This window comes from Theobroma cacao, chromosome 6, assembly GCF_053813885.1.
Source record: "Theobroma cacao isolate CCN51 chromosome 6, ASM5381388v1, whole genome shotgun sequence".
Classification (NCBI taxonomy): Eukaryota; Viridiplantae; Streptophyta; class Magnoliopsida; order Malvales; family Malvaceae; genus Theobroma; species Theobroma cacao.
In genome coordinates, this window is record NC_142644.1 from 30,959,512 (window position 1) to 30,970,047 (window position 10,536).

Sequence of the window (10,536 nt, forward strand, 5' to 3'; positions counted from 1 at the left end):
TCAGGTTTGATGTTCACGACTGCTTATGACAGACATTGACGGAAAACTGTTCAATCTTGTTTGGGTCGTAACCACTTGCCAGGCTTTGTTGCAGAGCTCAGTCCCCATTTCATCAGGGCAAACAAAAACATAAACAGGGTATTTGAATATCGCAAGTATCAGCAACCTTATCAAGCACACTTCACCAGACAAAACAAAATGTATCTTACACCACCCCCCCTCCACTTGCAATTCTTTAGCTGCAAGGCTGTTAATATTTTACTCAATTTTAACCAGGAAGCCAGTGAATCATCAAGAGGGTGTGCATGTACTCATTATTATACAACTCCTTTTTCTTCTTTCTGCACCAGCACATTTTCCACAGAACCCCAAAGAAGAATATCTTAAAAAATACAACCTTGCCCTTAGCAAAATGTGTTGTCTATAAGACACAGACTGAGGGCTGATTCGTCCTCCTCCATGAACTACAACATACCTGGTTTTATGAACCATTTGTTTAAAGGGTGAGGGTGCCCAATTGGGAGGGGTTTAGTTTAAAATTAGAAAGATGGTATCCAAGGTTTTAGCTTCATATTCCCCTGACAAAACCTGCATTAAAGACAACCATCTAAGTTACACTTTCCACGTGAGGTTGTTTTTCTATATTGTATTTTGTACCCCATTAAGCAAATTACTTGCATTTGTGTGCAGACATTTTGCTTTATACCTGGGAAAAGGAAGTGCTGCTCCCTAGTCAAGACAGATAGCAAATTTCCCATCTTTTTTTTTTCAGTAATCATAATCATAATAACCCCATGGACATGGTCAGTCATTTTGCATTTATGTATTGATAATTGGGGTACATTTTTTAAACTATGACCTTCAAATAGACCTTCACCAGTTGACTACGGTGACCACATTAATCAATTTATTGAAAGGGGTGCTTACTTAATTAATCTAAGATTAATTCTATGTCAATCTGATAATTGATTCTGACCAAATAGGAATGGATGAATTTTCATGCATTTTAGCAAGCTTCGATTCAAATGGGTACTTAGTTGTACCCCATCTGAGCACAAAATTCTTCAAGCTTGAATCTATATGAGTTCCATCAACCTGCTGAACCTGAGACAGTCACTGAGCTACAGTATTCAATAAGCAAATCTATTCTGATTTTTTCATGCTCATATCAACATAAACCAGATGCAGTCCAATGGCATAGAAATTGGGTCATCACAATGGAAGACAGGTGATATATGGTTAGATTCTTGATATACATAAACCAGGAACAGAAGTTGCAGCTCTGATCATTTCCAAAAGTAGTGGGTCAGGTCAAAGGGTAGCCATTGCCCATTGACATTCTCCCACCACATTTTGATCTGTGTCCTATTTGGAAGTGGGTAGAATTCTTATATCCATTCTAGCTGTATAATTTCATTTCTAGTTTTTGTTTGTTCTAGTACAGAGTAACATTACTTAACCAGTGCCTTGCCTCGGATGCTTAAAAATGGGGCACAGCCTCACCACTATAGAACAAACAAATGATAATCTAATAAACTGGGGGGCTTTACATATCCTAAGATTACTTCTGATCTTTTTTAGTTTGAGATTAAAAAGAAAGTGGACAGATAGAGAGAGACGCACGTGGGGCTGCATGCCTCACTGCTCGCTGTTCTCTTTTTCTTTTACAAAACTGAAACGAAAACCAGACGCCAAAGGCTCATCTTTTTGATCACTAATCTCTCTCTCTCTCTCTCTCTCTCTCTCTCCCTTTAAACATCAGTTTCATTTCCTTCTTCTTACTTCTTAGTCCTATCATTAACTTTTTCTTGTTTGTAAGTGAACAAGTTGCTTCAACTTTGACAGTTTTCTGACTTTGTTTTCAAGAGAAACTTCCTGCTTTCTCTTTTGACATAGACATAGTTGGTCTTTCTTCATGTTGACTTAAGCATCTGAACATCAACAGTAAACTAAACCAATCTACTTTGGGTTTTAAAAAAAAAACCACCTTTTTGATGTGGGTTTCCCTTCAAGTTGCAAACTTTAGTTGCACTGTTTACTAACAAAATATTTTCTACTTTTCTTGTGAAGCTTTTATCAGGGTTTTTCCTTGGTGGATACTTTGGTTATGTGATATTTGGTTTTATTCGTTTTGGGAGTAGCTTCTCAGTTCCAATGGTGGAACTTCAATCCTGCGCCAGCTTGGTCAATGCTTCTGCACTGTGTGCAATAGAGCAAGAAATGAAGGGAGAGAGTGTAAATGTCATTGCAGAGATCGCGGCTGAGTTGCAAAGAGAGAGAGAAAAAAATGCAGAGCTTATGAAGAGAATATCATCACTTGAAGCCCAAATACAAGAGAGGGAGAAGGAATCTCTTCTAACCAATGAAAAAGTATGGCTTCCCCACTTTAATTTAGTCTGTTTTTATTTTTCTCCCATCTCTTACAAATGTGCATTATTTTCCAGTAATTAAGCATACATGATCAAATGCACATTTCATATTTATCTCTGGTAGGACGTTGTTCTGATATCTCATTCACAAAGCCAAATAATAGTATTATTGTCTATTTGTAATAGGATGGACATTAGTTTTGATACAGGAGCCATTGAGTAACTGAACGAAACATGTAGGAGACCTTCTGTGAGATGAACATTGTAGATTTTTGGAATATCTCTTATCTTCTTGCCTTCTCAAGTTCTTGGTATTTGATTAATGGTCCAATAATGGACTTTTTCAGTGAAAATTTTGTTCATGAAACATGGTATTGTAATTCATAGAGCTAATATACTTTGTTTTTCCATTTTCAAATGCTATTTCAAAGCAACTAACTTGGCTTCTTTCACCTGTTAGCTGAATCCAAGCAAAAGTCTACTGTCACTGCTTAATGGCCTGGCCTCTTATGTTCTCTCACAGGTCAGCTGTCTTGATACCACAGAGAGAAGCCTCAAAAGGTTCAAAAGACAGAAGATAGAAACATATAGTCATAGAACTGAAGATGGAAAGAGTTCCAAAACTGAAATGGCCTCTAAGGCAGAGAATGGCACACAATGCATGCCTTCGACAGATGAAAATCAGGATGATCGCTTAGTTAACTGGATGAGCATGGATGAGACTCTTTTTTCGCATTTTGATAAATTTAAAGACAGTGACCTTGCTGCAGATCGTGAGGATACAGATGACAGTGATGATGAAGATGAATATTATGAAGAGGATGATCCTAACACTGGTTATAAAGATAGGGAAACTGAGGAAAATCTAAGAAGTGCTTATGAAGAACAACCTCATGAGGATGGTGTTGGCCCAGGAATGCATATATCTTGTCTGCAAAGTTATTCCACCAGTCAGAGTGAGCTGACATTTACAAACAGTAGCCAGTTGATAAAAGAAAATAGAGAAAAGGATTACACACTACAGGATATACAAGTAGTTTTTAACAGAAACAACCCGAAGTATGTCATGAAGGAAACAGAAAAGAATGGAGAACACAAGTCTCCAGCAGATATGGCAACTTCTGGGCAAGAGCCTTGTCAGACAGTGTCTGGAAAGACATCTTCAAATAAGAAACCTCCGAAAGTTCCTTTCTGTCCGAAAGAAATAAGAAAAATACTTGCATCAGATGCCCTTTTATTGAAAAATGCTCAGTCACACACCATAAGGAAGATAATTGTCTTTGCATCCCTTGGCATAAGGAATGGATGTGAAGATATGTATGAGTTAGACTTCAATCACTTCAGCATTTTAAGGAAGGGGGATCCGTATGTTTCTCCAAAGAATCCAGGGGTAAGCAACCTAACTTTATGATGTTAATGAATTGTCTTCACCTTGCTCAGCTGACAGCTACTAATATAGTTGCTTCAGATATATAAGTTTTCGCTATGATCAGAGCCAGTAGTTTAATAGTTGCTTTCATTGTTCTAATGTATTATTGCTGCCCTATGGCCTTTATTCCAAGTTATCTGGAGGGTACATTGTCTTAGTGGACTAACAAGAAAGAAACTTAAATTCATTAATCACAGGAGCATGTCTTATATGAGAATCCTGGTGTCCAGAGGAAGGTTTTCTATCCGAACCGACAGAATCCAACACTATGTCCTGTTCAAATACTTGAGGAAGAGAAAACTATGCGTCCTTCTGATCCTTGCTGTCCATCATGCCTATTTTTGTGCATCAAGTATGGTGGAAGGACAAGAAATCTTCCTCAAAATGAGTAAGTATGGCTTTGATAATTGATTTGCTATATTATTGTTAGCTTTTGTACACCCTTAGACACCACAATTCGTTTCTTATTTAAGTGCTTGCCTGTTAAAAGCCTGACTATTGCAAATGTTCTTGATAAACACCATAGCTTTACACTTATTCTTCACCTAAAATTACTTGAGCTTGTACCTCATCAGCCTAATCTAGAAATACTTGTGGGCTGAATTTTTCCAGATATGTCAGGCAGCGAATGGGAAGAAATAAACTAAAGTCTTTCGGACCTGTCATGTGCCGAATGGCAATGCTAGTCCATATTCGCAGTGGGAGCTTCTTCTTCAAGGCCTTGGGCATCACACTTCTGTTCATGGCAGGTTTTCCTGATGACCTTGTTCAAAGAGAAACAAAATACAGGAACTTAGACTTGCTGCAAAAGTATTATAGGTAAGGGGTTCCACAGAAATAGTAAACTTGTAGAACAAACGTGTACATATAAAACGGAAGAAGAGGACATAATACTAGATTTGGGTTGCACTTTGCCACTTTATGATCTCTCACCTTTGCAATTAATCTGGTTCAGTAAACTAGCAAACAACCACATAGATTACTCTGCTATATCTGTCCGATAGGTGTTCGACCTCCTCATTGCTTTTGCACTATTTGCATGGTCTTTTCTGAATATCCGCAGACACTTAACAGCTGAATCTTATAGGGCAGTTCACTTAATATTCAACCTTCACATTACAGGACAGACGAAGATGCTGAAGATGAAGAATTGTTTCTTTCGCATCCAATAGCTTTTGACACTGTAAGATTGCAATTCCTGAATCACAACGTACTACATTTCATTTATAGTTATTAAGGATTTAAGTTTCCTTTTGCTGGTGTGACAATTTTAATGCTTGGTACTACCAGTGTGCCATGTTACCAAGGAGAAAGATAACACGATTCTACATGGTAGGAGATTTGGCTACGAGCTATGAGTTATTTCTTAATATACAATAATGAGAGTTGGAACCACATCAAATCCCCATAAAAACCATTTATGCTCTGAGTCATTTGAGTACTAAAAACCCTTGTTTAGGGGAGGAATTTGTAGTTGTGTCTATATTTGTATGTTGTCCCTAATTCTACAATGGAAGCTGACCCTAGAAAATTAAGTGGATAGGGTGAAGGATACATCATTCTGATGGAAATGATACAATGCATTTGTTATCTAGTGATGCATGATAGCAGAGCCTTCTCTATAGGTGCTATGATCTCATCTTGAATCCGTTACCAGTTTTCCCTTAGATTAAAGGATAGTTTCTGAGTTCTAAGTTCCTTGCTTCTTCAGCAGGCTCGTCCTAGTTCTCAGCAATTAACTGGGAAGACTACCTCAACAAAATCAAAGGGAAGAAGGCAGACAAACTCCAGCAGCAAGTCCCACAATTTTCCAAAAGCCTCAGTTCAAGAATCAGCACCTTCGAGCTCAACACCTGGTACCCAATTTGGGCTAATGGGCTACACCTCAATCCAAACCCAAGCAATGGCAGCATTTCAGTCCACACAATCACAGACTCCAGCTGAAACTACACAAGTCTCAAACCCAATGATGAAGAGTCTTGGAAACAATGTGTCCTACCATAATCAAACCGCATATCACTTGTTTCCACCACAACCAGCAAATACTTTCATGCCTATGGTATATTGGCCTCCACCAGTTGTTTTTCCTCCCAGTCCTTATCCAACTTCATATGGTTATCGATCTTATCCAACTAATGCAAACAACATTTCCATCCATCCACAGCCTTACTACAATCACCCTTCTTCCAGTTCTTTTATCCCTAAGATAATAGAACGCAATAGGACGGATGTTTCGGCATCCTTGGAACCGGATAGTGACTCAGATAGCAGTTTAAGCAGTTCGGAAGAACCAAAAGAGGCATTAGCAAGCTGTAGGTAGTGGACTGAATATGCTTATACAATGTTTCTTGTAAATTATCATTACAGGGAAAGGAACTTGGTAAAAGAAAGCTGTGACATAAATGCATCTCGGTGAGCCTTTTCTTCACATCATGTGCGCGACTTAATACGTTATGCATTCATGTACTTTCCACCGCTGCATAGATCATGAAACAGATAAGTTTTTATGGGGTCAGGAGTCCTGCAGTCCTGCCATTGCAACATTTGTTTGATGAATAAGTTACCAATCTGCCTCAAACATGCAAGATCATTTGCCATAATTTGATGAACATTCTCTAGTCTGTACAAACTCGAAAATACAGCAGTGAACTGGAAATTTGTAAGTATAATTCCTGCTTCTGATAAGCCTTTTGTGATAGTGTACAGAATTTCTGGGAAGGCCGGTGGCAAGGCTTAGACCTGAAGGGTATTTTATTGGAATTAAGGCTACTTCAGGATTTTCATTTGGCTTGTTCTTGATATTTAAAATTCAATGATACGATGGTCATCACCATAACTGTCTGCCCATGCTTGGAGCATTTGCCTCCCAACTTTGATAGTGAGACTCAGGCCCACACCTTCATTCTTCATTCATCTCTGTCTGCACTACAATTATATATACCAGTGGCCACCTACCAAGAGATAAATTTTCATTGCATTCATATGCTTAAAATCTATATTTCTTGACATAATGGAAAATCTTTCTTTTATCATCCAAGATTCAACCTGTTTTAATATCCACTGTTGGCATTCACATCGGATTAGCCAATCACTGACCCAACAACTTTTTGGGTATAAACTTAAGCTCAAGTTGCTAGTAGTGATGTACTTGAATTATTATATAAGTTTTAACAATTACATTCATATCTTATGTGGGATGTGGGATATCATAATATGCTCAAAATCTTGATATCCTTGTCAAGGCCATATATCACATCTACGGGATTAAGATTTCACCAAAATAATATGAAAGCTCACATCACCTGGGACCATAGTCTCTTCACTAAAGTTTTCATTTCTTCTTGTTGTTGGGATGGGGTCTTTTTCGCTAATTTGATCCATGCACTCATCAGTCATCACCATGACATCATGAAAGAGAAGGCTCAAGCAGGAATCATCAAATGTATTAAATCATTGAAATCCATGCATCATACACCATCAACACCATCCTTACATACATACATACATCCACCAGAGCCATTACCAACATCAACCTCGCAACAACAGAAGAGAAACCTAGGTACACCAAAACAACAGGGCATGTAATGAGCAAAGTCACCAGATTGATCATCTCATACCAGTACCACTACTATCACTGATCACTGCACATTAACAAACTGGTCTAGGACTAGAACAACCATTTTATTCTGTCACACTCAGCTCTCTTCTCTCCCTCACATAAACTAGGAAGAGAAGATGAGATGGTGGTTGTACCAAAGCATTTTAGTGAAGCTTGTTCGCAACATTGCACTGTTTCCTGATCTCACCCTTGGTACCAGTGAGAGGATTGTTCTCAGAAAGGATGGTAATGGCCCTGGCAAACTCCTTGAAGAAATAGTCTTGGCTCTTGGCCATTTTCTTCACATAAGGCTTGGTCCTCTTGTCATAAGCCAGTTGGTGATCCACAATTAACAAGCCCTTGTTGTCCAGTATGTTTCTATAGTAGTTGTTATCCAGTATCATGGGTGTGCCGCGGTCGTTTCTCACGTACTGCACAGCCTTTGGATCTGGAATTTGATCGGGGCATTTGTGGAGCATGTGTGGAACATGGTCAGGGTTGAGGGCAGGGTCGACGTCTGGGTACAAACGGTGCACCAGCTTGACACAGTGCGTTCTGCCGACACTGTGAGCTCCTGTTTTGCACAATGAGACCAAAATGTAGAAACTTAGCCATGCAAACGGATGCCAAGATATATCCATACACATATATTTAATGATTCATGTAAAAATAAAAGGTCTACCTAGCAGGGCAACGACTCCAGGGGTGTCAATACCCATGGCAGAAAACCTGTCAAGGACGGCAGAGATGGTCTCATTGTGGTCAGGAAGATACTCCTCAACAACATCTGCTCTGCTCCTTCTGCCATCTCTTCTTCCTGTTTTGAGAGGGATGTAAGGGCCTCCAAGCTGAAAGAAAGTAAATTCAGGATTATGTTAACTGCCTGAAAGCTACAATTAGTAATTCAGGAAATAAGAAGGCACGAACATCTTTATGGAAAAGAGGTGAAAATACCACCTCTAGGATTTTTAAGTACTTATTATGGTTAAAACTAGGAATTGAAACTTCAGAGGACTGGGAAAGCAAACGTTAGTGGGTTAAACAAAAGAAACCCCCACCGATCTTGTGGATCTAGTGCAAAGAGCATATTCTGAGTGAAACAAAGACAGTGTTAAGAAACTCCCACAGACAGAAGTGCTGTTAATGAAGACAAGAGTTAATCTAAAAGAGGGTCGGAGGAAATTACAGAAACAATGCCATCTCTAGCAGACAACACGAGAATATCTGCGCAAGAAACAACTCCAGGACACTCCCTCTCTACAGCTTCTTTGATGGTCTCAATGTACCTGAAATTCCTAAGACCAAAGCTCCTGTCTGTCTCCTTCTCAGACAAGGTCCTTCTTGTCGAGTCCAGCAGCAGTGAAGCATCACATGACTACTCAACAACAGGAAAAGCAAGAAAAAAAACATGCATGTAAGTTGTACTATCAAGAGCAAGAGTACAGTACAACAAGAGTAAAAAAAAGGATGTGTGTTGATTTACCTGAACAGCACAGTCATGGAAAATGTTTCTCAGCCAAGAAAATGCAGTGTTCTTGTGGCGCTTGTACAGAAGCTTAACTTGCTCTCTGATGATTTCTTCAGCCTGAGGACATGTATCCTTGTAGAAGCTCATAACAAGGCCTGGGTCTTCCTCATTCTCTGCAAATGTAGACACAGCTGAAAAGCAAAGCAAAGCAAAGAAGAACAGAACTTTGGCAGCACCCATTTCCTCACTACTCTCACTACAGGTCACTGACCTTGCTTTGGATCTTTAATAAGGTGCTGCTTAAATAATTCAGAGACTGACAAATTTGGTAATAAAAAATGCCCTAGTTTTGAAAAGTTTTACCCTTTTTTTTTACACTTGTATTAATATCAGCACTTACTGCTAATTTTAATCTGGATTGTGTCAAAAAGTTGGCAACATCTGTAAGAGTTATCAACAGAAAATGGCAAAATGCTTAGCAGTTACGATTCATGAAGCTTTATATATATATATATATATATGTGTGTGTGTGTGTGTGTGTGTGTGTGTGTGTGTGTGTAGTGTTACTCTCTGCATGCAAAGTAGAAAAGATTGACAGAGGGCCCAGAGCTAGCTGATCCAACGGTGATCTTGAAGGATCTTGGACCCTAGCCAAGACTCAAGTCCCTGGTCAGACTCAGAATAACCTTTTTAAGGAAAAGCCACTAGAAGAATTTGGAACATAAATAGCAATTTAAATAGTTCTTCTGTTAAAAGATTGCACCCTCCTGTTAATTCCCGTCTACCCCACCAGCTTTGTTCTTTTCTTAAGAATAGAAACACCTTTACAATGCAGAAACTTGCTAAAATGTTGAAAAAGGAATTGGTGAATTCTGCAGTTATTTCTACGCTGGGAAGCTGTTTAATTTACAAGATAACTCATTTTTTTCTTTGTTATTCCATCTCAAACCTGAGAGAAACAAGGTGTATAGTACTTGTTTTGGTTATTAATTACAATGCAGGATCTCGATGTAAGAATGCTGGAATTCAGCTAAAGATGCACTGAAATGTGTACAGATTCTGCAATATTTATATGTCATGAGATTGACTTTGAGGATGGTAGCTAAACATAACAGATAAAACCAACATTTGAGCTTGCACATGCCTCTTGTTATTATCTCTATCATGATCCTTCTTTCTCAAAGCAAAGGCATGAATCTGGTGAAAAACAAAAGGAGCTCTGCAACATGGACCACATTCAAATGCTTCTGGAATAAATCAAAAACTTGAAACTGTTATGCTCTTTGGTTTCCTCTTTACATCCATTTAAAACCTTAAAAGGATAGCAAAAGAGAAAAGCCATCATAGCTTTCCCTTTCAAGTGGGGTACAAGGCATTGCTGGTCTTAATTTGAAGATTGGGAAGCTTATTCACCATGCAAGGAAAAAGAAACAAAGCACAATAAGATTCTTTTGGATTGAAGAACAAGCAGCCTACTAGCCTACCACTGAGAGCCATCTGCCCTTTCAGTGAGGAACACTTTCTTCCATTCAAACAAGAGGTCCAAATAATGTGAAAGCTACATTTTTCTTCATAATGGAAACTTAATACTCTTTTAGTCCTACTTCCTTTATCTAATTTTTTTATATTTTCCATTTCGGGATATTCTTATTAAAAAATATAATTGTTAATG

The 10,536-nt window shown here is 38.6% G+C and overlaps 2 protein-coding genes across 6 annotated transcripts; one reads left to right on the forward strand and one right to left on the reverse strand.

The window, feature by feature from the left end:
- The first annotated feature begins 1,982 nt into the window (after positions 1-1,982).
- On the forward strand, positions 1,983-7,447 carry LOC18597146 (uncharacterized). Of its 5 annotated transcripts, none has more exons than XR_001928301.2 (7): positions 1,983-2,370; positions 2,830-3,759; positions 3,996-4,186; positions 4,411-4,617; positions 4,921-4,981; positions 5,510-6,210; positions 6,315-7,447. XR_001928301.2 is itself a non-coding variant. In XM_018122644.2 (6 exons), exons 1-6 carry the CDS (start codon positions 2,155-2,157, stop codon positions 6,116-6,118), a joined length of 2,214 nt encoding a protein of 737 aa, XP_017978133.2. In that variant the 5' UTR covers positions 1,983-2,154; the 3' UTR covers positions 6,119-7,447. The 5 variants fall into 5 exon arrangements, 3 of the variants coding, with proteins under 3 accessions (XP_017978133.2, XP_017978134.2, XP_017978135.2); XR_016026918.1 differs by having other exon boundaries at positions 6,498-7,447; XM_018122644.2 differs by having other exon boundaries at positions 5,510-7,447.
- PRXR1 (Peroxidase superfamily protein) lies at positions 7,221-9,336 on the reverse strand. The gene is made up of 4 exons (XM_007026009.3): positions 8,880-9,336; positions 8,583-8,771; positions 8,079-8,244; positions 7,221-7,970 (listed from the first exon to the last, which is right to left on the reverse strand). The coding sequence occupies exons 1-4, from the start codon at positions 9,102-9,104 to the stop codon at positions 7,561-7,563; spliced, it is 990 nt and encodes a 329-aa protein (XP_007026071.1). The 5' UTR covers positions 9,105-9,336; the 3' UTR covers positions 7,221-7,560.
- Between the last annotated feature and the right edge of the window lie 1,200 nt (positions 9,337-10,536).